At 46.9% G+C, this 26,774-nt stretch overlaps 1 protein-coding gene across 11 annotated transcripts in view; it reads right to left on the bottom strand.

The window, feature by feature from the left end:
* Positions 1–334: 334 nt before the first annotated feature.
* The window catches only part of LOC143359908 (uncharacterized), a 146,698-nt gene continuing 120,258 nt past the window's right edge, over positions 335–26,774 (bottom strand). For 10 of the 11 annotated variants that reach the window (XM_076798270.1, XM_076798269.1, XM_076798276.1 and 7 more), the window contains 2 exons: positions 11,736–12,649; positions 335–10,735 (listed from right to left, as the gene is read on the bottom strand). In XM_076798270.1, the coding sequence (XP_076654385.1) occupies positions 10,093–10,735; positions 11,736–12,466 (1,374 nt within the window). In that variant the 5' untranslated portion in view covers positions 12,467–12,649 and the 3' untranslated portion in view covers positions 335–10,092. The remainder of the gene's footprint in view (positions 10,736–11,735; positions 12,650–26,774) is intronic. The other variant, XM_076798279.1, reaches the window with a different exon arrangement.

Below are 26,774 nucleotides of genomic sequence, written 5' to 3'. Positions count from 1 at the left end.
CTCTCTTTCAGTACACATTCTTTCTCGTCTCTCTTTCTCTCCCCGGAAGTGCGTGTCTCTCTCGCCCGTGTCCACCGTCCCGGTTATATTAATCGAATTTAAAAAATAACAACACGCCGTTTACTTGCTCACTAAAATACGACTAAACTGTTTGTCGGTTGGTTGGTTGGTTGGTTGGTTTTTTGCGAGGTTTCCACTGTTCTCACACAGTCGGTTTGTTTTCTCTTTGGAGACGAACGATCGCGAGTCTACCGCGCTAATCAAGTAAAACATGGCTGCTCGTGAACGCGTTTTACAATCTAACGAGAGAACAAGAAAACAAACGGAAAGAAAATATAGTAATGAAAAGAGTGGTATAAAAACAAGGTCGGTACAATGTTGAAAATTCATAGCAGTACATAGTGGTATTAATAGTAATAGTAGTAGTAGTAAATAGTAGTAATAAACAAAGCACTGACAAGCTGCAGAATATACAATACAAAGGTACAAATAATAGGGAACAAAAATCCATTTCATTTCGGGGGTTGTTGCGTCGAATCAACACAATCTTTACATACACGTGTTTGTACGTGAATGTGTGCTAGTGTACGTGTCCCTCTGTCTGCATCTCTATGTCTCCGAGTGTCTGGATATATGTGTGTGTGTGTGTGTGTGTGTGTGTGTGTGTGTGTTCGTGTAATGTGTATTTGTAGGTACACGGTTTGTTTTTTTTTCACGTACGCTCGCATACAAACGCACATTAATTTCCTAAGATTGAACAGCATCATCCTGGCGCCGCTCTCGATCAACGAAAGGACGATCTCTTCTCCTTGATTAATTATCGATCGATTTAAGTATCGTAAGTGTTATCAATGCGTCACGAGGTTCTTGTGTTCGCAATCTCTTGCTTTCTTCACACACACAGACGCAGACACACATACACACACACACACACACACACACACACAATCACACACGCTCTTTTCTCTCTCCGTTCATCCTCATTTCATTTTCTATTGCGCCTGAGGTTCTTCGTAACTATTTCCGAAATTCGAATTTTCGCGCGCTTTTCCCATTGTTCGTTACCTTTCTCTCGTTTTCTCTCCCTCTCTCTCTCTCTCTCTCTCTCTCTCTTTCTCCCGATTCGTACGCACAAACACTGTTCTTCCGCTTTGTTTCATATGCTTCGATATTTTATATATATATATGTATATATATGTATATATAAAAATACAAAAAATAATTTACAAAATGATATTATAAGTATATTACACGCGAGTTTTCATATTTTTTTTTGTCACACTTTTTGTTTGTTTCTTCGTTTGCTTCGTTCCCCGTAGTCGATATATATCTCGATTGTTATCTCTCTCTCTCTTTCCCTTTCTCTCCTTCTCGGTCGCTCGCTCTCTTTCACTCTCTCTTTCTCTCAATCTCTCGTTTCCTAACTCTTGTTTGCTTTTTTTAGTGTATTCTTTTTTATTTCGGGTCGAAGGGACGGCCCGGACGCTCGACAAAATTTTGAGAAACGCTTCCCATGCCATCGCTCTCTTTCGTTAATATTTTCTCATTTTTTGTTTCGGCTCTTGTTTGAACATCACCACCCTCATCGTCATCGACGAGCACAACGCCGAAAACGCGACACTGTTCCCTCGCATTCTTTCGCTCACTCTCTCTCTCTCTCTCGCTCTCTTTCTCTCTTTGTTTTGCACTACTCGTCGCATATCGTTCTCATCGTTTTCTTTTTCTCCGTTTGTCTATCTGCTCGTTAAACAAAATATAATGTAGCAGTGTGTACGTATATGTATATAATATATATATACATAATATATATATATCATATATATTATATATATACACGTATCAAACATACATGTATATATATAATCGATACTCCTACAAGTATGTATAATGCCTATCCATATATTCAATATTTTGTATATATGCACGAGTTCTATTCCGTCTTTGTTTTCCATTCGCGATTTCTTTTGGATTACGCATTCGCGGGCCATAAGAGATAGAAACAAATCCGTTTACAACAGGATAATCACTGTAGTTTCTCAGCAAACCACTGTATTATTTAACAAAAATATATATATATATATATGTATATGTATATGTATATATAATATAGCGGTATATAATATATTATCTGGAGGCGCGATACACGCTGGTATATAATCAAATATCATACAAAAAGAAAAAACAACAATAACAAACTATCAAAAAAATGGTTGAGGAAACAAGAGGAAAAAAAATATTTCAAAGGGTCAACTTAATGTCTAAAAAAAAAAAAAAATAATCGGGGCCGGGTCAAATCTGAACCGTCCGCGGCGATCGACGACGGCCGATCTCGATCGTTAGTGTGTTTTCCCGGGATCCACGCGTGGATCCGGGATCGACGGTAAGAAAAAAAAACGTTCTTAGCGTATACGCACACGTCCTAAGGTAAAATGGTTCTCGTACAAAAATAAAGGAACAAAATCTAAAGCCAACAGAAAATACATCTCGATTACAATAATATTAATAGTAATGATCATAAAAAAGAAAAGAAAAAAAAAATGGTAGAGAAGAAGAAGAAGGAGGATTGCAGGAAACAACGGTACAACTCGCTGAAAAAGAACCTATATACAGATATACATATATAGGCGCACAGTGTTTCGCTGTTTGTCTCTCTCGCATGCGTCCGACGCACCCTCTTCTGCCTCTCTCGTTCACTCGCTCTCTCTCTCTCTCTCTCTCTCTCTCTCTCACTCTCTTTCAAGCACACGTACTCGTTCGCTTTCTGTCTTTCTCTCTTTCTTTCTCCAGCAATCGCTCTTTCATTCGCGCCGCGACAAGTGTACAGCACAGTGTACACGTACACAATGTAAAAGGACGCACGGTATGCGAAACGTAGACGCGCGAAAAGTCGTCAGCGAACAGAACTGAAAAGGGAACGTGAAAAAAGGGGTGGGCTCTGGCCCCCGCCCCCTCCGGGTTTTGCGAACAAACGAATCGAACTCACGCGGTCTCGCTCGCGGAAATTTCGTTTCGCCGCCATAGATCCACGCAGCCAGACAAGCAACCAAACAAACCACCCACTCGTACCCACACTCGCTCGCTCGTTCGTTCGTTCACACGCGCACATTGTGTGTGTTCTTTTATTATTTCTCTCTCTCTCTCTCTCTCTCTCTCTCTCTCTCTCTTTTGTTTCCACTCGAACGTGTCAATGATCACACTTTCGCATTTCTCTGCCGCTTTTTCATCCCTCTTGCTACGTACGAAACGATGAAGACTGGGGCCTGGGGTGGGGCTTCGGAGAAGGGGCATTTCGTAACAGTTTACATTTAGGATGCACTTACACGAGTAACATAGTTGCATGTTTTTGTTTTTATCATTTCGACACCGAGAGTGTGACTTGGGTGGGGTACAAAAAGGTTCTTTCTCGCGCGTCGACCTATCCCCCGGTGCCCGGTGCAAAGGGGGCGGGGCCCGCGGGAGCAAGGCCCGCCTCCGCCCCGCCTACGCGCGATTCGAGTCGCGTTCGACGACTTCCGGTGTCCCGAGCCGCTCCGAAACGTGATTTCTCGGCCGGATGTCAGCTTGTTCAGCGAGTTTTCATCCTCCCCCCGAGAAACCGGAAGTCGCCGAAGACCACCCCCTCGCCGCGCCGCCATCGGGGAACAGCTCTACGCGTTACGTGTGTGTATATATATAATATATATATAATATATATAATATATAATTGTATGTATATAGTTTACATTCAGCAAGTAGTTAAAGTATTGAAAAATATATATGTAATTAGTTACAAATCTAATTATCATCCTCTTGTTAATTCATTACTTGGTAGAATAATCGATAGGTATTTTTTGGGTCTTTTCTTCGTGTGCATATGTGTGTCTCTGTGTGTGTCTGTTTTATGTGTGTTCGTGTCTCTGTGTGTGTGTGTGTGTGTGTGTTTGTTTGCGAATGGTTTCGTGTCCGATACACAGAACGTATATAATATTGTTCTCATCCTTTCGGTTTCGTTTTGCATTTTTCCTTTGGTAGTTTTCTTCTCGTCTTTCTTTTTTATTTCATCGTGAAACGGCTTTTTCTCTTTGAAAAGTGTACTCTGGAGATCGTACCCGCTTCCGGTCGTGACACGCATGCGCACAGCCGTCGCCCGCGTTTTTTCCTCGCGCCCCCTCTACGTATTTTTCCCGAAAAGCGAAACGAGTCACTTCGAACACTCGTTTCCGGTTTTTTCCTTTTTTGCTCCCGTTCTCGCGTCTCTTTCTTTCCTTCATTTTTTTTTTCCAGTCACTATTTTTCCATCGCTCCGGACTGTGCACATATTTCCGGTTCGTTTCTCTTCTATTTTTCCCTTCCCTCCTTTCCCCTGACAAGTTCTCTCTCCCCTTTCTATAAATGTATGAATATATATTATATCTAATATTGCAGTGTTCGGTTATCGCTATGACATTATTTACGTTACCATTTGGTTACTTGGTTTTCGCCATTTACGGTTAAAGAGACAATATCGATCGCTATAGTTTATAGACACATGATACTTTAAAGAGACAGATTACCGTTTGTTAAACGTCGCCATTGTTACGTCACGTTTACTTATCATTGTTTCTTATCGTTTATGCTTTGTTTCATTTTTTTTATATTTTGTTCTTTTGTCGTTTGCGTCTTCATGGTTGTGTCGTGTGCCCGAGGGTTGCTTTCGAACTTCGCTGTATATGTCTCTCTCTTTCTTTCTCACCCTGTCCTCGTGTGTATGAACGTATAACAGTCTGCACGTGTGTGTGTTCGTGTGGTGGCGGTGATGTGTGTGTGTGTGTGTGTGTGTGTGTATCTGATCATTGTTTCTCGTTTAATCTTAACCTCCCTCCTCCATCTCCTCCCGTTTTAACGAATACATCCATTACAGATTATGGAAAACTATGCGTAATTCTTATCTTTTTTTTTTTCTTGCTTCTTCGCTTACAAAGTGTTTCGTTACAATCATATTGTAATCGTATAATACTATATGTATTTTGTTTTTGTGTATCTCAATGTATGCTCTATCAATATATCCCGTCATCGTTCCACCCTCCAATCCCCATCTCGCCCCTCTCGTCACGACTCGTTCCTCCCCTAACTTCCTCCCTCTCATCGCCGTTAGTCGTCTCGAAATCCCGCTCCTTTTCTTTTTCTTTTTTTTTTTTTGGATTTTCTACAAGAGTATACATCGTGTGTTTGATTCTTCGCTGAGCTGAGCCTCTCGTCTCAAGCCGAGATCCATTTGATTCGCAATTTATTGCAACGCTTGCCCTCTCTCTCTCTCTCTCTCTCTCTCTCTCTTTCTCTCTGTTCTTCCCGTCAGCCATCGCGACGAAGCCCCGAGACGCCGAGACCACGGTTCGAAATCATCTTTCGAGTCGAATCGAGGATTTCGGGTGACTCGTGTGTGTGTGTGTCAATTCGATTACAAAGATTAGAAAAATAATCGGTTGTCGGTTGCGTCTCGTCGTCTCGCGGCCGATCGCGATCCTTATCAGTGTCCGTCAACGATCAACGCCGATCGGGATCGATCGGATCGTTCGCTGGTCCGTTGAAAGAAGCAAACGATCGTTGATCCAGAGATCCAACCATGCTCGAGAGAACTTGGATCGTCGATCCCGTCGGTTTTCCCATTCAAAGTCGTGATTACTTTCGGTCACTCCTCGACTTTTTCTCTCATTCGCCCTTGATCTCTCTCTCTCTCTCTCTCTCTCTCTCTCACTCTCTCTTTAACAATAGCAGGTACTAGCATAGCTACCACAGTCGTACGTATCGTTAATAGTTACAATTAAGTTTAGATATTACTAAAGGGTACTGTTCTTTCGTCTTGACCCCTCTCGCCACCGCTCCCGCGCTTCTCACCCCCTTCTACCCTTATTAGTTCCGCAGTTAAAAACATGTTTAGCACCCCCCGCGCGACCGGAGACCAATTATTTACTGCCGGCTGGCTCGCTCGCGGCCTCGTTCGAGCGATCGATCAATTTCTGCCTAATAATTTCCCTAATCCGAAAGTGTCTGACCCTTTAAATGGACTTTTGTGGACCCGAGGAACGCGCCACCGAATCGAACTCGCGAGTCATCGTTACGACACCGATCGATAGAACTTTGTTTTTTTTTCCATTTTTCTCGCAATCGGGACGATCCAGACGATCTAGAGTGTCTCCCCATCGGTTGAGGCGCGAAGCCAGGGATCGATTGAACACCGGACACCTTCGAACAAAAAAAAAAAAGAAAGAACAAACGATTCTCGAACCGGGATCCGGACGGCGTCGATCGCGGGCCTCGATCCGCCGCGGTTCGACCGCGATCCGTCGTCGATCGCGGCCAGCAGTTCAGGAAGCTGCTGTGTGTCGATCATACAAAACGGGCTATATAAAAATTCGTACGAAAGAACGATGAACGATGTCACGCCTAAAAATTATGCTACACACTTACACGATACAAAGTCACGCTAAGGTAGAAACTAGTCTAAGGAGAGAGGTCGCGCGCGCCGGATCGAGCGGATCGACGGATGAAGGAAGCTTTTTTTAATAACGCTTCTCTCGTTGTACACGCCTTCCTTACTACCTTCGGACGAGTCTCGGGTTCTGTCGCGAGCACGTCGACAGTCTCCGACCGCGCGTATTCCGTACGTTTGTCCCACGACGACAAGATAAACACTTTTTAATACTTTTAGCACCTAGTGCCTGGCCCGCGGCTCACGGCACCTCCGCCGCCATTGCTGTTCTGCCGCTCGACGGACAGATCCGATCTCAACCCTTTCGCTCGAACACAGTTTTCTTGTTTGTTGATTCGTCGATCGAGGCTAAACGCTTACGAAAATCGAGAATTACTTCGGAACTGATCGGGGACGCCGGGGTCTCGGGGGGATCGAACGATCCTTTCTAAATCGATCATCGATTCTCGTATACTTCACAAGTTCGCTGCTGTTTCGACGTGTCGACAACACAAACATCCTTGGCTGATTAAAATTCAGAACTTGAAGTGTACAAACAATGTTCTTCGAAGCAAAACAGATCTGTGATTAATTTCTTTGAGAATTATTATCTTCCATCTGAACGACTTTCTAGATCCGGTGGACTTCTCGGTGAAGAATGTTGTTCGGTAGCAGAAATGAAAAATATCGTCTCGTTCGCGATTCCAGCAGAGACCCCGTAAAGCAGGTGACTTTCAAGCGTGTGCGAGTCGAGCGCCATATCGTGCCCCATCCGTCGAGGACAGCAACGGCGGTCTTTAATAACGTAATCACCTAATTAATCTCGCGACCGCAGGCTGGTTGCCGGCTCCTCCTCGAGAACTGCGTCGCGCTCGAGTCCCCGGGACGACGTCGGGAACCTCGTTCAGGATCCCGAAGAACGCTAGGCGTCCCGGAAATCTTCGTGTCCAGAAGAAACGACGCGGAAGTTCGGACGGGCGGCCTCGGGATCGATGGGACAGCGAGAAATTGAAGCTCGCCGTTCGATAGCACGGAATTAGGAAAGTTCGCCAACTCTTGGGGAACTTTGACGAGCCGAGGATGTTGCCCGATAATATCGAACCGTCGGCGGCCATCTTAAGCCCGCGTCGAACGCCGGGGACGGGCAGAATTATCGTATAGATTAATTTCCACGGGATCGACCGTCGACCCTGCCTGCCATGCATCTCACAGCATCCCGCACAGTATCCCCGAAAAACGTATCTTCTACAGAAAAGTTAACAGGAACCCTACAAAACCTCACAGAATTAATTAACAAAACCGAAACTCGATGGTTTATATACCATTATCAAAGGTAACCGTTTGCAGAGCAGGATTTTGTAAAATATTGGAAGTATTTTCCCGAGGAAGCTAAATCGTCGAAGTCTTCAGTTCCGGGAAAAATGTAACCCATTTGGTATTACTAGGATAATTAAATTATTTGTGTGCAACTCGAAGAATGTCGCCAGATGATGTTAATTTCTCTATAACGAAGAACGCGCGAAGGCAACTTTGAAGGTTAACGGAAACTGTGATGGAGGGAAGTAGTTTCTGATGATCGGAAGAATTTGCGGGGCGGTTGATTGGCTGTGAAAACAAGGTCGGAACAATGCTCTGCCCGTCCCAGTGAAACGAATCGAGGATTATCGTTCGGAGGAGTCGCAGCGCAGCCGGGATCGTTCATCCTACGAACACGCCGCCCGTCATCATAACCCCTCTACTCTCCTCCCCTCCGTTTTCTCTCCTACGCTCTACTGCATTTATTATAAAAATAAAATGTAAAATCGTACCGAGGACGAGTTATCCCGAACGGTATGGAACTGCGAGTGTCAGCGACTCGATCGGCAAACGAATCGTCCCCGTTGATCGGTGAAGGGGGCTCTCGCGACCGTTCCAGGTGCTCGTCCCCCCCCCCCTCGATCCTTCAAGAAAGACGGTGTGTATCCCCCCGCTGGTCCTGGTCTGGTTCGCTGGTGGTTCCAAAGGGAACGAGTCGTCGCCTGTCTCTCCCACCCCCCGCCCCGCAATCACTCTCTCTCTCTCTATCCCTTTTCCTTCCCATCTTCCCCATACTCAGCGCGTGGTCGACGTCGCTGCGTCTTAGGTTAACAAGTAGTTCCGAACCGTTTCGCTAGAACCCGTGAAGTGAGTGCATATTCTTGAATATAATACATAGGCTCTACAGATATATTCATTATCAATTCTCCGACTATACCAGTGAAAAAATAAATTATTACACGTTGGTAATATCTGTGTACGTGTTGGTGAAGTCGTGCGCGAAAGTGTCCAGTCCCCCCAGAGCGGTGTGGCCCCCGCATAGGGTGTCCTCTATGTACGTTAATGGTATCAGAATATGGTGTGTGCCTGTGTTTCCGTGTTTGTGTGTGTGTGTCTGTGTGTCCGTGTGTATGTGTCGCCAGGTAAAATGCCGGGTGGCCGAGATTTCTTTCTCTCTCGATGTAGCCCATCGCGTGTGGGTTCTTGGGCCGTGTGTGTCTGTCTGTCTGTCTGTCTGTCTGTGGTCGCGTGTGTGACTGTTGGTAAGTAGGTGGGTGTGCACGCGTGTGTTTGCTCTTGGCGTTTTCTCGCTTTCGCGGGTGTGGGCGCAGGTTGCGCGCCTGTGTCCTTCGATATTCTCACGGACCAGAACGATACAAAGGAGACCTGGATGTATCCCGTTCTGCGACCGGGGTCTGTGACCGTTGGTTGTGGGTCTCGGGTCTGACGAACGTTAGTACACTCTACGTTAGTCGATCGCTCCGTTTCCCTCGCGAATCACTGCGAAACTCGCTGGGTGTCGAAAACACTATCATCTCCTCTATCCGCTTCTCGTATCTCGTCAACGCGTCGCACGCACGCTTCAGCACACAGGCGCACCGAACTATAGATTCTGTGTACACGTTCTTTCACTCTCATTCTCTCTCTAACTCTCTCTCTCTCTTTCTCACTCTTTCTCTCTTTCACTCTCTCTCTCTTTTACTCTCTCTCTCTCTCTCACTCTCTCTCTCTCTCTGCCCTGTCTCACGAATCCGCTCGCATCTTCGTCGCCGAGTACCATCTCGCAATTGCGGCGTCACTCGATGACGATGCCCGACGTCTTCTCCCGATTCGACGCGTTCTAGCCACCCCGCATCCCCTAACACGGGGGTCAGCCGTGGGACCAACCTCGACGAGAATCCTTCGAAACGATCGAGCGAACGAGAGCCGAGACGAGTTCTCTCGCCCGGCGGTGGTTAATCCTGTGGGATGACGACGCTGGATGGAGGTACGATGTATGATCTCGTCGTTGCGGGTTTCTGGAGCTAGCCTGGCGACGGTGTGTTGTTGGTTACCTCCGGAGAGAGACAGAGCTGGGAACTGGGGTGAGCAGCAGGAGGGTGTCTACTCGCCTTCCTCAGGGTTGTCCGAGGTGGCCCCCGGTCGGATCGGATGGTGCAAGCGGATCGGGGTTGTGGTGTGTATCTGGGTTTACGCGGAACCTAGTCCCTGGACGACGCCTCGACACATTGGAGAGACTGGAAATTCGTTTCCGTCTCTCTGATCCTCCACTCCTTCCTCTCTGACAAAGTAGCAGCGACAGCAGCGGCGCCGAGGATCGTGCGCGGCTCGAGCCGCGATGCTTTCTCGGCTTCGACGCGCGCGTTGTATTAGTTGGCGACGAGGAGGTGCTGGTACTGGCTGGCCGGATACGACGCGACCGAGCCGAGGCCGAAGTTGTTCAGGCCGTCGACCAGCGCGGTCTTGTCCTGTTGCTGAGCGGTGGCGTTCACGTTGCTGGTCGCCACGTTGCTGGAGCCGACCGGGCCCAGGCTGGCAGCGCTCTGCGTGTTTCCGGTGCTGCCGGCCGCCGTGCTGGTGCCGTTCACGCTGCCACCGTAGAACTGGTGGCCGGCGATCGTTGTCGGGTCCAGGTACGAGGACGGGAAGTTCGCGCCCGTGTAGAGGTCGGCGGACAGGTAACCGCCGTGGCTCGACGACTCGAACATGCTGCGGTGCGGGAACTGCGGGTGGTACGCGGCCGGTCCGTGCTGGAAGAAGTACGCGCTCGGGTCCGTGTGTTGTTGACCAGCACCCGCCACTATGCTGCCGGGCGACAGGCTGCGGCTGCGGGGAGAGCTCCGGGACACCGGCAACCCACCAGCCGCTGCCTGCTGCTGTTGCTGCTGCTGTTGCTGCTGTTGCTGCTGCTGCTGATGATGGTGGTGATGGTGGATCTGCTGCTGCATCGCGCGCTGCTTGATGTAGTTCGAGAACTCGGTCGGCGACATTCTGCAACAAGACGAGAGGTGGCTGGTTAGATGGTTAGCTGGTCTGTGCACAAGGTTACGGATCGGGAGTGGGGGTTTGCTACTCGGGTCGTTGGAAGGTCGCTTCTGGAAGGTTTACCGGGTCCAGGCTGCTTTCCTCCTGTTCGTCGATCACCTTGATCACTTTCAAATGCGCCATGGCAAATCGTTCACACCGCTGAGCGGTACGTTAAAGAATCTGTCCTTGAACTCATGTTCTGGACAGTGTGGACCCGGCATTACGGTGTACCGTAGACTGCCGCATAGCGCGATCGAGAGACTCGTTTGAAAAGACTGTGTACAGGTATTTCATGTGGCAGTAAATGTACAGTAGATGTACAGGGTGTATAAATATTATATGTCACGACCATCATAGCGTGATTCTACACCTCTGGATCGGTGGAAATCTGTTTAAAAAATGCACCGCAAAATTCACCTTGACCTTTTTGAAATCAAGGTCAAAGTGTCGAAAAATTTTCTTTTGTTGCATCGTATAGTACTCATCACTCAAATTTTTCGACACTTTATTGACCTTAATTTTCGAGGTCAGGGTGAATTTTGCGGTGCATTTTTTTCACAGATCTCCACCGATCCGGAGGTGTAGAATCACGCTACGGTGGTCGTGACATATAATTTTTATACACTCTGTACAAAGAATTGTTCGTACACTTATTGCCACGGAGCAAATTTTCTGTAAACGATTTTTTGGTCACGGGATTCAACTTTTAGTAAAAATTGATGTCAGCCTCGAAGCACTAAAAAGTGACGCCCTTCGAACACGGCGCGTTCGAAAGTGTGGTTATCGAGGAACAGGAGAAAAACAAGCTGCGCGTATGTACAGGCCTGACAACCGGCTGCGATTAGATACATGCTGGCAAGAAAAAGGATCTGTTCTTCTAGTAGGGAACGATTAGATCATTGGGTGACGCCGCAGGCGATCCGACGGACGCGTAACCGCGAAGGAAAGCAAGGTCGCTGGTGGCAAGAGAGATCGGTTTACCAACCTGTTGGCTCGTTTGCTGCTGGTTTTGAGCTTGGTGCTGCCGAACTTGGTCTGAGCGAAGGTGGCGGTGGTGAAAGTGAGCGGCGCGGTGGTGCGCGGTATGAAAGTTGGCACGGGGCTAGGCGAGCCCTTGAAGGAGCTGGTGATCGGCGTTGGGGAGGGCGCCGACGAAGAACCGGACCCGTGGCCGCTCTGCTGGTTGTTCGAGGAGCCGTTGCTGGCGTTGCTGCCGAGCGAGCTCGGGAACGGCGACGGGGACTTCGGGCTCAAACTTAGCCCGCCGAGGGACGTGCCCACCGCGTCGATGGGTCTGAAGCACTGAGCCTCGGGATTGAAGGTCTTGGTCACCTCGCGGTCCGCCGAGCTCTCGTCGTGTGGGTCTCCGGTCTCGGAGTAGAGGATCTTCACCGCGTTCATCTCGCCGATGCGGTAGCTAACCTCGCCGGGGTCCACCCAGACGGCCAGCTCCGCCGGAAGGTTCTCCAGGATGTCCTGAATCGGCACGCCGCTCTCTCGCGCGGCACGTTCCAGCACAGGGTCCACCGGGTCTCCGGTCTTCAGGCATCTGAACGCCGAGCCCTTGAACGGCTTCTCCGGGTACCAGTGACCCTTGAACTTGTCCTTCAACGCCTTCTCGAGCTCCTCGCCGAAGAGGTTCACCCGTCTGCGAGGCAGCTTGTTGTAGAGGTACGATATCACGAAGTTGAGCGCCACCTGCACCTCGATGTGCATTTTGCCCTTTGCTGGGAGAATCTTCGGGCTGTTTCTGGTCGTGGCAGCCGCGGAATAGTACCGAGGGTGCTCACACGATCGGCCGTCTTGCTACCACCACCCGTTGGTCCGCTGAATCAAGGCCGCCGGGCTTCGGTTGCAGACTATTCGCAGTCAGGCGAACTTCCGATTTCTTCTATGAACCTGCAACAGAACCACACGTTCCTCTTTACATATTCGTCTTCCAACACTTTCCTTGTGTAGACAGGATTAATGATAGGGTCGGGCTATTTTTCTGAGCGGATCGCAATGGGTGATCGATAAGTACTCGCTTTGGGGGCTCTGGAAAACCTCCACCTTACCAAGAACCTCTATCTGTTCCCTAAACCCGGTTACTTATTGGATGAAATTATCGTAGCCTTTTGCTTCAGTCCCAACAAAAACATCAACGTTGATCTCAACGAAGTAGGTTCAAAAATAGGTACAGTGAATTCCCTATATATGTCAACAACACGTATCGTCCTGGAGACATACCCGAGCCGTGTTTACTCGATGCCTCTCGAGCTTCGCGGGCCCTCACAGGGTATACCCCGCGGTAGTGGGGATAATTCCGCGGCGTTTATCATCCAGGCCTTGGCGACATATATAGAGAAATCGCTGTAGAATAAAATTAGCTGCCATGAACTCGTCTAAAGCATCCGTTTTGCGAGGGTTAAAACAACATATATTTCGAATAACAATTGCCCAGCAGCTAGTTGTCATTGCTAACTTAGCAAGGGATACAATCGCATGATTTTCCGCGATTCCGAAGAAGTCTCTCAGTGAGTTTGGCACGGGAAAGGGGAAACACAAGCGGCGCCTATAATGACGTGCCCGACAAAGGCGGACCGAATAAAAATTCGCGAGTCACGCACAAAGAAGCCCTATCGTTATTCTGGAAGGCGGTGGCGGCAGCCCGGTTCCCCCTTTTCCTCCGTCCCGTTTCTCTCGCGAACAGTGTGAAATCACATTAAAAGACGCCCGTGGAGTATCTTCGAAAGGGATTTGCTTTTACTCTGCGGCCGTGTTATCGGCTCCTTTCACTATCCCGCATTGAAACGGAACGCCGCTTCCGGTTACTCGAGGGGTGGCCCAGCCTTCGGGTTTCGCCGTTGCCGAAGGAACGAAGAACGAGAGCCAATCGTTCCCGACGTATTCGCGGCGGCATAATGCTCTCCTCGGGCATCCGGCACTCTTCGACAAAGAGCTCTTATCCGCGCCCCCGGGTCCCCGGGAAAAGCTTGCTCGCTCGTGTTCGTGCGCGCGCGCGCGCGCTCGTTCTCTTTCTCCTCGGTAATTTGGAACTCGATTATGCGCTGCATAAATCTCAACTCGCCGGGCGTCGAGCCTCTCCAGACAGATTTACGCTTCGCCGTAAGTTTCCTCGGTCGCCAGGAAAGAATTGTTCGGGAAAATATGATCGACCGTTCTTTCAACGGACACGTCGCCCCGCTGGAACGCTTTAAACGATACTCGCCGCTCGAGCACAGTCGCGGTTTCGTAATGGCTGCCCCTCGCACCGAAAATTGTTATTTATGGTTCGCGGTACCGTGGGACCCCGATTATCCGAACCAAACAGGCAAACATGACTCGTTCGAATATCAGCCCTTAACGCTCCGACTTTTAATTGCGAATATACCGGCAACTCCAACTAATTCTCATCATACTTCGACTTGCAAGTTTTTAACTGTCGGATTTTAAGTGCTACTATATTAAAGTCATTCAAAACAATCTTTATTCATCTCAGAAGTAATATAATTTTTAATATTTATATTAATCGGTCGCACATCGGTGGTGCCTGAGAGGCACACTTGGACCGTTAAGGGTTAGAAATCACTTATTATTAGACAATTTTATGCATTTATGGCGTGACTGAGTCAGTAAAATATGAAACTGTGAAAACAGTAGAAGAATTTGGGGGCCCTATCACCATATCATTAGCTTATTAAAATTATTCGGACAGAAAGTACAGTTTCATTTAATTTCTGTTATCCTAGAATCCTTCGGTGCAAGTATTTAAATAATAGCGTGACAAATTGTACAAAATTTCTTTTGACTGTGTAAACTAATTCGATCCACACGTATTTAAGCATCTGTGACACCACTGGCTACTCTGCGCGTCTTTTGACAGTTTCAGCGCTGCAGAGAGTTAGTCTGGTAGGAGCAGAAATTTCCTGGAGCTCGGAATTAAAATAGCGGCCGCGATTTATTCCTCGATGTGGTAACCAGAGCCGAGAAAGCATTTTTTTCCACGGGCGAAACCACAGGCCGGGGGTGCGAACGAGCCGCAGAGCGGCCACAAAGGTATCCAGCAGTCGCGTAATTGAAAAATACCCGTGGCCACGTTGTCTGCTGCAATATTTGGCCGGCAAGGGGATGAAGTCGGCGCGCAGACGGAAACCAGACTCAGAGAGAGAGAGAGAGAAATAAAAAGAGAGAAAGAGAGAGAGAGAAAAGGAAACAGCAGCGAGTGTGTCCTCCCGCATCCTGTTACAAAATGGCTGCTGGTCCAGTGAACTCCTCGGCGGTTGCTCGCGCTCCCTTTGCTCCCTTCTCTGCCCTTTAGCCGGTAGATCACGGCGAAAAAGGGAGAAACGGGACGGAATTGAGTTCCGAGAGCGAGCCCAGCTCGTAGGAATCCCCGAGAGGGGCGCGGGACGGGTAATCGTAGACGGTGTTAGAGGATAGTGGCGGTGTCGTGATGAGGAAAACGGGAGCCAAGGAAAACCGGGAGAAGTGGATGAAAAGAAAGGGGAAAAAGAAGGATTGAAGGACTGCCTCTCCCCACCCTCGGTTGCGAGGAGGGAAAAAGAGCAAAGCTCTGCGGGGAAAAGTAAAGAGAAGGCTTTCCCTCTCGATGTCATTCGGGTTCAGGGAGCAACTTCCGCGACGCGTAGATGTCTCCGCAGAAAATGGCCAACGATGCTAAGCCGGGGGACCACGAAACCTTTATTGCCGTTCGTTTCGACGATGATCGTTCAACCACCAGCTGAATATTCCTCGCTGCGTGCGTGACTCCGCTCAAGACGCGTTTCGAGTCTAGAGCGAACATGCTCCAGAGAGTTTTATCCGGTCGTTCGACCGGAAACGAGCACCTCCCGGAAGTTACCTGTCTGTTCGAGACTCTTTTTTCACGGAATTGACGGATACGCTCGTTTATCGCGGCATACCTCTGCATTTCCGGAGATGAAAGTCCTGAAACTATAGATGTGTACCATTGGACGGGGGATTTTTATGCGAAATGAAAATTGCCCGCAATAATTGCAATATATAGGTGCTGCGTACACATTTATTCCATTTTTCAATCGTCTCAGCGGATTGTAAATAATACAACAGTGTGTTGAATTTTTAAAAATATTTTTACTGCATAAAATTATTTCATTTTTCAATCCTTTCAGTGAATTGAAAATAATACAACAGTGTGTTGAACTTTCTGAAATATTTTTACTGCATAAAATTATTTCATTTTTCAATCCTTTCAGTGAATTGAAAATAATACAACAGTGTGTTGCACTTTTTAAAATATTTTTACTGCATAAACTCCGTCGTTTATCACGGAGAGTGTTAGTTGATAGAACACTGCAAATTGACAATTTTAACACTAAACCTACCGAGCTAAAAAGTAACCAATTGTTGTCTTATAAAAATGACGAGATTGAATTTATTTTGATTTTCTACGGTTCGTATTATAGTACAAATACTCTACTGAATGTATTTATTTAATCGTTTCCCGCGAAAGCATTTTTCTAATTTCAGTGATTATAAAATAAAAAATCTAGAACCGGTCAGTTTAAAATTCGACGGTCGATTGTAATAAATGCGGATTTGAGCAATATCTGTTCGAATCGTATCTGTAACGGTGGAGGGCAGTCGGTGTAATTTTTCCGAGATACTCGAAGCGCGTAATTTTCTTTTTCTTCAGCATCGTGCACCCTGATCACACCGAAAGGGTGAACTTTCTTCGTTCGAACAGCGATTTCCTATCACGTCCGCCGGCAACTTCCTCGAAGGGTAGCCCGATGCGTAAGCAACATAAAATTAATAAAGTTTCGTCATCGACCGGGATAAATAAAGCATGAAGAACATCCAAGCAACCCTTCATCCCACTTAATTCAACGCAAACTTTCGCCGGACGAACTTCGTAATGTCCGCTGATGCATCGAGCGAAACTTTCCCCCATTTCACCACCCCGATATCTTCTATCCGACGCAGTTCCCCGTGATTCGAAACTAATCCGTTCGAGCGTGAGATCGAGCACACGGTATCTGTTCAACATTGACGGAGTGTGTGCAATTTTTACGGTGCCCTGACGCTTTAGTGCAAAAGGTTTGTTACTTCTACCGTAAATGAGAAAAGACTACGGTAGTACCTCGCTCGTTGCACGGAACGGGATCGAATTGGCGTTGGGACTAAGACCAGTGTGTCTTCAAGAAGCACCTTTAGAAATATATTTTATAAAAATTAATAATTAAAGCTGTAGACGGTCCTAAGCACCGGTTATACAAGATTCGTCCTTCGGGGGTGAAAGAGCGAGAAACTTGAAAAGGGGGGAGAATATGATGTGAGGGAATATTGTCAGTCGATTTCGGGGCGTCGCGAGAGGGTGGGTGTGAGAAGGAGAAGGTTTAGGTTCGCGCATCGAGTTCCTCGGGCTGACGGCGCTGGATATGTAGGTTAACCCCGGTGCACCCTTTCCGCCTGCAACAGTAGTACACGACGACGGGGTGGCCGGAGGTATTGATCCCGGCCAGGGTTGCCGGAAGCTTCTCAAGTTAAAAATACACGGGCGGCCTTGCTGGTCGCGCGCGACTCCGAAACGTCCGCGTGCGTCTTCGCGACGGTTGTTTTTCCGCTCGCAGCGCCGGTACGTCTTCTCTGCCCGTCGGCGACGAGACACGGCAAGAAGAGCCGAACAGGGCGAGGGGGTGGGTCGGAAAAGAAGAAGAGGGAGGGAGACGGGAACGATTAACGGTGGCTCGATAATTACCGCGGAAGCGGCGGCCTGCCTCAAAGACCAAGTTCGGTCGGGTGTCCGTGTGCTTTACGACGCGACGCAGCCGGAGAACAACTATTAAACGACAGCGGGGCCCCCGCGCAACTATTAATTAAGGCGCGAGACGGGCTCCTAGCAGGCAACTTACCCTCGAGGATAATTAAAAACGAATTGAACCGGGGAAATTGAGCCGGGCAAGAAAGCCCCCGTTGGAGCGTGTCTCCTCGGCGGAAGAAGAAGAAGACGAAGAAGAAGAAGAAGGAGACCGGAACCGTGGCTGGCTCGCTGCACCGAAAAGTTTCTTCTTTGCGCAGAGATGCTGCAGATTCTGTCGCAAGTTTCCAGCACCGTTCGTTCGTTGCACCGGCGATGCTCTTCGGATGCACGCGTGTCTGCGCGTGCGTGTTTCTTTGAATATACTCTTTGCCGGGATTGTTTTTTAATGTGCCGTCACGGCTCGGGTTTATCGAACCTGCATCTTCCAGAATGGAGTAGAACTGCATACTGCGTGTACTATTACGGAAACGCGTGTGAAATTTAACATTTTCGATTCAATGCGATTGCTATCATCGTCGTAGGTCAGATGGAAATAGGATTTGATGGCCAGAAGCAGGTCGAACCAGAAGCGATACGGAAGTGGCCTAAAAGTAGACTCGCTGAAAGCCAGGAGCAACCAGAGAGCACACTTAAAGGAAGCTAACAACGGACCGGAAGTAGGCCCGCGTCTCTTCAAACTTAGACGGCTAAACACAGACCCGGACCCACCCGTCTTATCTGCGCGTTACTCATCAATTTCCGGTGTGTTAGTCGCCAGAATCTCCGAAACAAGGTCTAAAATTACGTCCCAATCGTCTACGTTCACGAGCACCAAAACTGTTGACCGTTTCTTTTACTGCTACTACTGAAGGTAGAAACTTTAATCCTAAACCAACAACTGACCCTTAGTAATATAATGTAATGATTTCGCTTAGGATTATTGAGTAAAAGAAAATTTTTCAGGCTCCCATTTGGTACAGCAGAAGAATTGAAAAGGCTTCCTGCAGATAGCTTTGGAATTTTTATCTCGTCAGAACTTGAGGACATTTTTCTAGAATAGTTGTACGTCCTAAACAGAACCCATCGAGTAGTCCCATAAATTCTTCGATCCCTGGAGTTGTTTCCATTCCATCCGAGCTGATGCTCGTCTCGTTCTGGGTCCACCGGGAGCAGATCCTGGGGATTCGGTGAAAGAGGCGGTCGGTTCAAAAGGACAGCCCTTTCCCGAGGAAGTTTCGAGGTGAGAAGGTGGAGGGCTGGCTGCAGGTGCGCGTAAAGACCCACGAGTGCGCCCTTTCCCGTCCGCTGAATGGAGGCCACGTGGCAGAGGGGGCCGGTGAATGTGGGCCAGACAAGTGTTCTTCAACGAACCAAGTCAATGGAGCACGGGACTGCGTCGTTTTCGGGGTGTGTTCCCGGCTGGCGTGGCTTTTATGCTCTCCCCCTCCGTGTCACGTCGATACTAACGCAAACGACGACGACGACGGGGCAACACTGTCGATAATTATACTACTCGATGCATCGAGTGGATGGCTGGCTGGCTGGCTGGCTGACTGGTATCGGGCTCGACAGGGATGGCGTCGTTTCGACTGACGACGCATAATTGCGCATCCGTGCATGGGGGACACCCTGTGGAACGTGGAACGTTCCACGTGGAGCTCGTCGACGGATCGATCGCGAGAGGCGAGGCTCTCTAGCTTCTTCTCGGCTTACCTCTTCCTACTTTCTTCTCTTTCAACAGCTTGGACGTTCTCCAGAACACAAAAGATTTGTTGACAGTGTGAACCTTTCGAGCGACAGCGATTGATCTGACGTTTGTTTTCGGAGCCTCGCGTCCTCTTTTTTCGTTTATTCCGTTCCTCGCTTTTATATCGTTGCTCGAGCCTTGGAACGTCAGATCGATGGTTGCAATATTAAATTAGGCTTTGTTGTACTGTTCCAGCAGACTTTTACATTTATTGGAAATAATAATAGCACGTTTCTTATATTACAACTTCAATTTGTTTCGCTAGAAGACGGCAAGGATTTTTTAGAACACGTTGCCTCGTGGATATTTCGTAGAATTTTTGCTATTGTATAGTACCCTAGTCATCAAATTCTGTACTCCACGAGAGAATTTCCGAAGCACGCGACTAGAGTGCGGATTTTTATGCAAAATAAAATTGTTCCATTAAATTAGACTTTGTTGTACTGTTCCTGCAGACTTTTACATTTATTTGAAATAATAATAGCACGTTTCTTATATTACAACTTCAATTTGTTTCGCTAGAAGACGGCAAGGATTTTTTAGAACACGTTGCCTCGTGGATATTTCGTAGAATTTTTGCTATTGTATAGTACCCTAGTCATCAAATTCTGTACTCCACGAGAGAATTTCCGAAGCACGCGACTAGAGTGCGGATTTTTATGCAAAATAAAATTGTTCCATTAAATTAGACTTTGTTGTACTGTTCCTGCAGACTTTTACATTTATTTGAAATAATAATAGCACGTTTCTTATATTACAACTTCAATTTGTTTCGCTAGAAGACGGCAAGGATTTTTTAGAACACGTTGCCTCGTGGATATTTCGTAGAATTTTTGCTATTGTATAGTACCCTAGTCATCAAATTCTGTACTCCACGAGAGAATTTCCGAAGCACACGACTAGACTGCGGATCTTTATGCAAAATAAAATTGTTCCATTAAATTAGACTTTGTTGTACTGTTCCTGCAGACTTTTACATTTATTGGAAATAATAATAGCACGTTTCTTATATTACAACTTCAATTTGTTTCGCTAGAAGACGGCAAGGATTTTTTAGAACACGTTGCCTCGTGGATATTTCGTAGAATTTTTGCTATTGTATAGTACCCTAGTCATCAAATTCTGTACTCCACGAGAGAATTTCCGAAGCACGCGACTAGAGTGCGGATTTTTATGCAAAATAAAATTGTTCCATTAAATTAGACTTTGTTGTACTGTTCCAGCAGACTTTTACATTTATTTGAAATAATAATAGCACGTTTCTTATATTACAACTTCAATTTGTTTCGCTGAAAGACGGCAAGGATTTTTTAGAACACGTTGCCTCGTGGATATTTCGTAGAATTTTTGCTATTGTATAGTACCCTAGTCATCAAATTCTGTACTCCACGAGAGAATTTCCGAAGCACACGACTAGACTGCGGATCTTTATGCAAAATAAAATTTTTCTACATCAGTTTGCAAGAGACAGGAGCAAAATAGAATTTCTTCTCTTAATCATCTTAGAAAATTGGAAATAATTGATGCATCGTTCAGATAGCACGGACTCAATTTGATCATAAATGCATAAAATCGGAAATCTATATATGACCTACCTCGTTCAAAATGGAGCCGGTCGATTAATTTTCCGAAATTTCGTGGAAGAATCGGACACGGTTGCGAACAACTGGCGTAACTCGAAACGAAGACAGGAAAACGGGTCAGGGGGCGTAGGAAACCGGGTTTACCGACGACTCGACCCGAATCGGGTCAAGACACGGGTGCTCGACCCGATCCGGTCGTCCCTGTCTGCCATTGCTCGAGTGGAAAGGTGTTTAAGTCGCGGCACTTGGCCACGCTCGCTCGTCAAACGGCAGGCCAAACAGACCTAAATACTGTATTAACCCTAAACTGCCAATCGCAACCACCTTCGCAATGAACTTACTTGACCAATGCCGCTCGTGAAAAAGTAATCAGATCGGGCTCGGGTCACTTTCGTGGCGATTCGACGCGGAACCGATCCTCGGAATCAATGCAGCTCGATGGCCATCGGACCGAGACGTTTATGCAGATTTTCGATCGCAGGAGGTACTTTCGTGCGCTGATTTTGAAAGAAATTTTGCTGCCAGGATGCAAATTTCCGCTTTGTTCTGATTATTTTTAGGAACGAGCACCGGCAGGAAAAATTGACCTGTTCGATGAAGAGCTAAGAGCTGTTCAACGAGTGTAGATCTTATTTGTTTTAGTTATTTTTCATATTATTTTCTGATTTAGTATCGGGGTTAACCTGTGAATGTATAAATAATAATGATAAAATGTCGATTAGTACTCTATGATTTGAAGCACCCGGGACATAATGAGCAATCTTTATTTGCAAGCAAATGCAAATTTAGGTGAACACAGTACTCGACATTCGTTCTTAAAAGGTTAAACGATTAATTCTACTATATTTTTTATACTAATTATCTTTTATGTTGGTTCTACGTTATTTTTTCTTTTAGCACGGTATCTTGCGATTTTGCCGTTCTACAGTTGGTAACGAACACGCATTATGGAACAGGCTGTACAATGGCCTGCTCCGCGACAGTTTCCCAGTTTTCTCGGACAATGGCACCTTTCAGGCGAACTCAAGAGATCGAGCCGAGTTTGAGTAGCGCCGAACCAATCGGTGAATTAGCGAACGGTGTTTCCTCTCTCTCTCTCTCTCTCTCTCTCTCTCTCTCTCTCTCTCTCTCTCTCTCTCTCTCTCTCTCTCTCTCTCTCTCTTTCGTCCTCTCCTGCGACTGCCACTGGAAACTCTCTGATTACTCTATTCTGACAATGAATACATGGCGAACGGGAGGAAACCGTGTGGAATCGTGTTACGTAACGACCGGTTATACAACAAATCGCGGCGCTCACGTGCGCGGCCCGCCCATCATGGCGACTCGACGTTTTAAAGGTCGTCCCGTCGTCGTCGCATAAACAAATCCGTAACGTACACGAAACTCCGCGATCGATTCGCGGCGGGTTTCCGCCGACGATGGCCTTCGGGGTCTACGAGTTTTGGCGCATCGTGCCACGTTGCGGCACACGATTTTCAGACACGCCGATCGATCGCGCGTGAAAAATTCAGACGACGGCTGCGCCCGCCGATACCACGCTTCCGGATTGTCCGCCATTCCTATGAACTGTTCCTAGCTCACCCTTTCCCTTCGCCGATCGTCCAAAACTTCAGATGAATTCGTTTCGGCCAGCGATCCGCAAAAGTGTTTGTCCAAGCGGATGCAGTTAGCTGAATTTAATACTTGTCGATCTTAGTGTAAATAACCACTAGAACTGCGGACTGCTAGACTTGTTTATTAAAAAATTATTTGCATCGATTACAAGAAAGGGGAGTTACCTACAAATTGATTTCGTCTATTAATAATTTCAATAGCTTGTCAATATCGTACAATATTTAATTCATCCGATAGCTCTTCTATTTCCTGCTTCAGTCGTTTTTGCTATAATATAAATGCATAAAATCCACGCTCCAGTAATTATACCCAAAGTTCCTGACCTTTGGATTAACCGGCGGTCCGCACATGTGTTCCTCCACGTGGTTGGAGTTCGTTAAACGTGATTTTGTTGGTCTTCCGACAGTGCTTTCATGTAAAGTGATTACATAGATTCAAAGTTGTTAACCTTTGGATTAGTTAGCGGTCCACGCGAGTCTTCATTTCACGTAGTTGGAGTTTGTTAAATGTAATTTTGTTGGTCTTCCGATCGCGCTGTCCTGCGAAGTAATTTTAAGGTTTTCGATTACAATTCAGAACACAACTAAATCCGTTCCCCGTGCTCCGGATATCAGTTTTCCATGTACCCTGACCTTTTCCTTTTGAAAGCGAAGTAACCTTAAACCCTCCGAGTGCCTTCTCACGGGCGATCCACGAGCGAAACGAAACCTTTCTCGATTCGCGAAGACCATGACCGTGACATTAGTTGGGGACACGTGCCGGACGAGTCGCGTGACATCGCGTCGATCTCGTTCCCCGAAACCGCACGGAGAATTAGCTGTTCGCTGACTTGGCCTGCGAGGAGCTGCTAAATACGCCGAGTAATTAAGAATTTCTGCACGTGCCGCTGCTCCGGCCTCGGCACACATGATCGCTCCGTTTACACACATGAAGAAGCATTCGCTGCTGACATGTGCCCGCTTGCGTCTTCGAGGTCTCATATCAAATAATCAAATTATCGGAAATAATTCAAAGTCAAAACTTTCCTACTATATCGGCAATTGTGGCAAACCTCGTTCAGAATTCATACAGAGTGTCTCAGTATTGATGAGAACAAGTAGAAAATGCGGAATAAACTTTTGTCATCGACTTTGAGAATGCGTCAAGCTCGCGTGCCTAGCATTTGCAGCAAGTGGAATCGATAGGTCACGAAAAGACAAGTCGGACTTGCAGAATGTAACAACCGAAGAGCCAGAAATCTTTGTTTTCCAGGTTTCTGTGATTCTTCGGAATTATTTAGGGCTTCTTCACCGTGGGGATCAAACAGTTATCGGATCGAACGTTTCGGAAACTTGGTGCAAACTCGGGTATCGCTGACATCGCGTGCTCCACTCTTGGGGATAGAGACTTCTGTAACGATCACGGGAGCATAACTGGCGAATTGAAGTTGTCGGTGTGGCGAGAGCGTGTTTCGGCCGGTCGAAGTTTCACAACGGCCGCGGTTGTTGATCATGACACAAATAGATAATCGAATTCACGACACGATCCCGACTTCGTACCAACTCGACGCGCTTACGACACCCTCGTTTCCAACGAGTTGCGCAATTCCCGGTCCCGTGACCTTGGATCTACGGCTGACTCAGATTCGGACAGTGAACTCCTCGATCACGTCGAGGTTGTTCGCCGACTCGTTGGAAATTTTTGTTTCTCCGTTCCGGAACGGACTTCTTTCGTCACCTTCTTCGAGCAGTCTTGAAGACTCGCTTTGGTATTGGTGTTGTGGGAAATTATGGCGGCGATGTAACGCGAATATTAAGTACGAGCAGACTGGATTTTCCGCTTTTGTGACAAAAATGGATAGGCGAAATTTCAAACAGTAGAAAGTAGTTTTTTCACCGTCACCACGGTCAAAATGACCGGTTTTCTATTTCACAATGACTGAAATTATAAAAACGTTTCCACAGGAGATTGCTGAATTGACTTCTTTGTTTAAGCACATATTACAACGAAAATCGTACAAAGTTTAAGTAAATTCAATCTTCTCCCTTCTACAAGACGTTTCACTTTTATATGTTTTGTGCTTGGTAGGTTTAGTGTGTAGAATCTAATAGAAACAAATTTCTATTTTCCATAGAGATCTGTAGCACAATCAATAGAGGGGAATGACATTATATTGCCATGGCCCCATTCAAAATGAAATCAACAGTTTTGTTACAGTCGATCGGACAATCTGAATGATATAATGATACCTTTGAATTAGAATGAGCCCCTTTATCCAGACAAAGATCATTTTCTGAGAAGCCCAATGGAAGACTTAACTGTCCGAATTCATCTTGTTAATTTGCATCGATAATGGACGCCGTCGTAAAACCAGATCGTTATTAAGTAGAATAATAGCACAGGTCGGACAGGTATAATTTCTTCATCTTATGATAGCTGGTTCTACGTGTTCCACATATCTGATTATTCGCATTATGATCGAATAGAGCCGTGCTGGTAATGAATGATGTAATACCACTTTATTACTAAATCGAATAAGACTGTGTTACGCATACCGGTACAAATCTGTTCATCGTTAGCGATACGAGTGTCATTCCTTTTTATATCTCCGCGCTGGTTTTCTATCGTCAGACAGAATCGAACTAACAGACAAATATTTCGCACAATTGCTCGGCTATTCTTCTTAATATTTTCAATGCTAGGATTGTTTAAACGAATTACCCGTTTCTCCCCCAATAGGATATCTCCAAACGACAACCTATATCGACACTGAGGCCCTTTCTTATCTCCTCTTTTTCGTTTTTTACCGAATAAAGGAATAAGAAGGACACAAGAGACGACAAAAAGATGTTCGACGGTTGCTTCAGTGTGAAGACAGCTTAAAAGTGATCGGTGCAAGACTCAACGAGAAGCTAATCAAGGTCGCCACTCAAGATCGGTATCGCATCCTATCTCACGCCTTGTCTATCTCTGCTGACGCGTTGATCCCACGGAAGGACAGTTTCTAAAAAAAAAGGGGGAATCCCTAGCTGCTCGAGGATCGGGAGCGTCGTCGAATTACGTCGACGGGACCCTAATTAGGCGGCCGGTTCCAATTAATCGTCGCGATGTTTCATCACGACCGATCGCACGTGACCGAATTAATATTTGAAAAGCGGCGAACGCTGGAGGGAAGGCGAGAGAGATCGAGAGAGATAGACGGATAAAAAGCGAGAAAGTGATAGACGAAGAGTGGCGTCGCGGCGCGGAGCGTCGCGTCTTCGATTGGATTCGCCCGGAGGCGTCGCTCACGATTCCCAGTCGAACCCGTCGGTCGTCGCTGGTGGTGTGGGTCGCGATAAATTACCGGCTCCCTACTTTTCCCTCTCTTTCTTCAGCGTGTGCTGGCGAGCGAGCCGTCAGATCAATACGACACAGCCTCCGCAGACACGGGCGCCACTGCTCCAGATAACAAGCCGAGGGAGAGAGGACCTGCCCTATAAGCCTCTATTTAAATAGCGCCCCAAATCCGAACCGTGAAGAGCCTCCTCCTCCTTCCACCCCCCCTCGGAGAAGATGAAGAACGAACAGAGGCCGAGAAAAAAGAGCCGAAACGAAGCCCCGACGGATCCGCGACCTGGGTCAATCTCTTCGGCTTTAAGCCTCCCTGGAAATTACACCCGGCTGGATCTCGTTTGCCGGATTCGAAGACACCGATCCTTCAGCCTCTCTTCCTCTTCGAACAACCTCGCCGAAAGGAAAACGCGGCGCAGACGCTTGTTCTCTGCTCCAGGCGCTCTTCAAGCCAGCCGGATTCTGCCGATTGCCAGCACCCTGTGCCAGATGAGCAATCTGGTCTTGACGAGCAGTGTCTACTTGGAAATACATTTTTGCAGATTTTTATTTTCACCCGTTAGTAACTTTTTATGAATTTAAGAATACTATTGTACTATTTGCACCTTCCTAACACCATCCAGAAGAGAATTAAATGTCCATGTTGCTCCTATGTCTTGCAATTAATGCAATTTTTATTTTGCACAGATGTCTAGGTCTTTTCGTTTATCTTCATGCCTGTTTCGATAAAATTTTCTGGTGCTTTTGTTTCGACTAGAAAATCTATTTCTTGAATGTTCAGTATAAGCCCACATAAAATAGTTTTAAAATACAGCTTTTGGTATTTTCTCACTTGCAATTTTTTCCAAATTTTGTTCACGTCATGTAGTAAACTAATTGTTCCAACTTCTAGAAAAATCCAGGTCGTATGGCCCAATATTAAAGAAGTTATCGCCCTTTTAAAACTGCCCGAATTATACTGCGATTCACTATGTATCCTCACAGCTTAATTTGTAGCACTACATT

This window comes from Halictus rubicundus, chromosome 12, assembly GCF_050948215.1.
Source record: "Halictus rubicundus isolate RS-2024b chromosome 12, iyHalRubi1_principal, whole genome shotgun sequence".
NCBI lineage: Eukaryota > Metazoa > Arthropoda > Insecta > Hymenoptera > Halictidae > Halictus > Halictus rubicundus.
The sequence above is the reverse complement of the archived record's forward strand: the minus strand, read 5'-3'. Positions and strand labels throughout refer to the sequence as shown.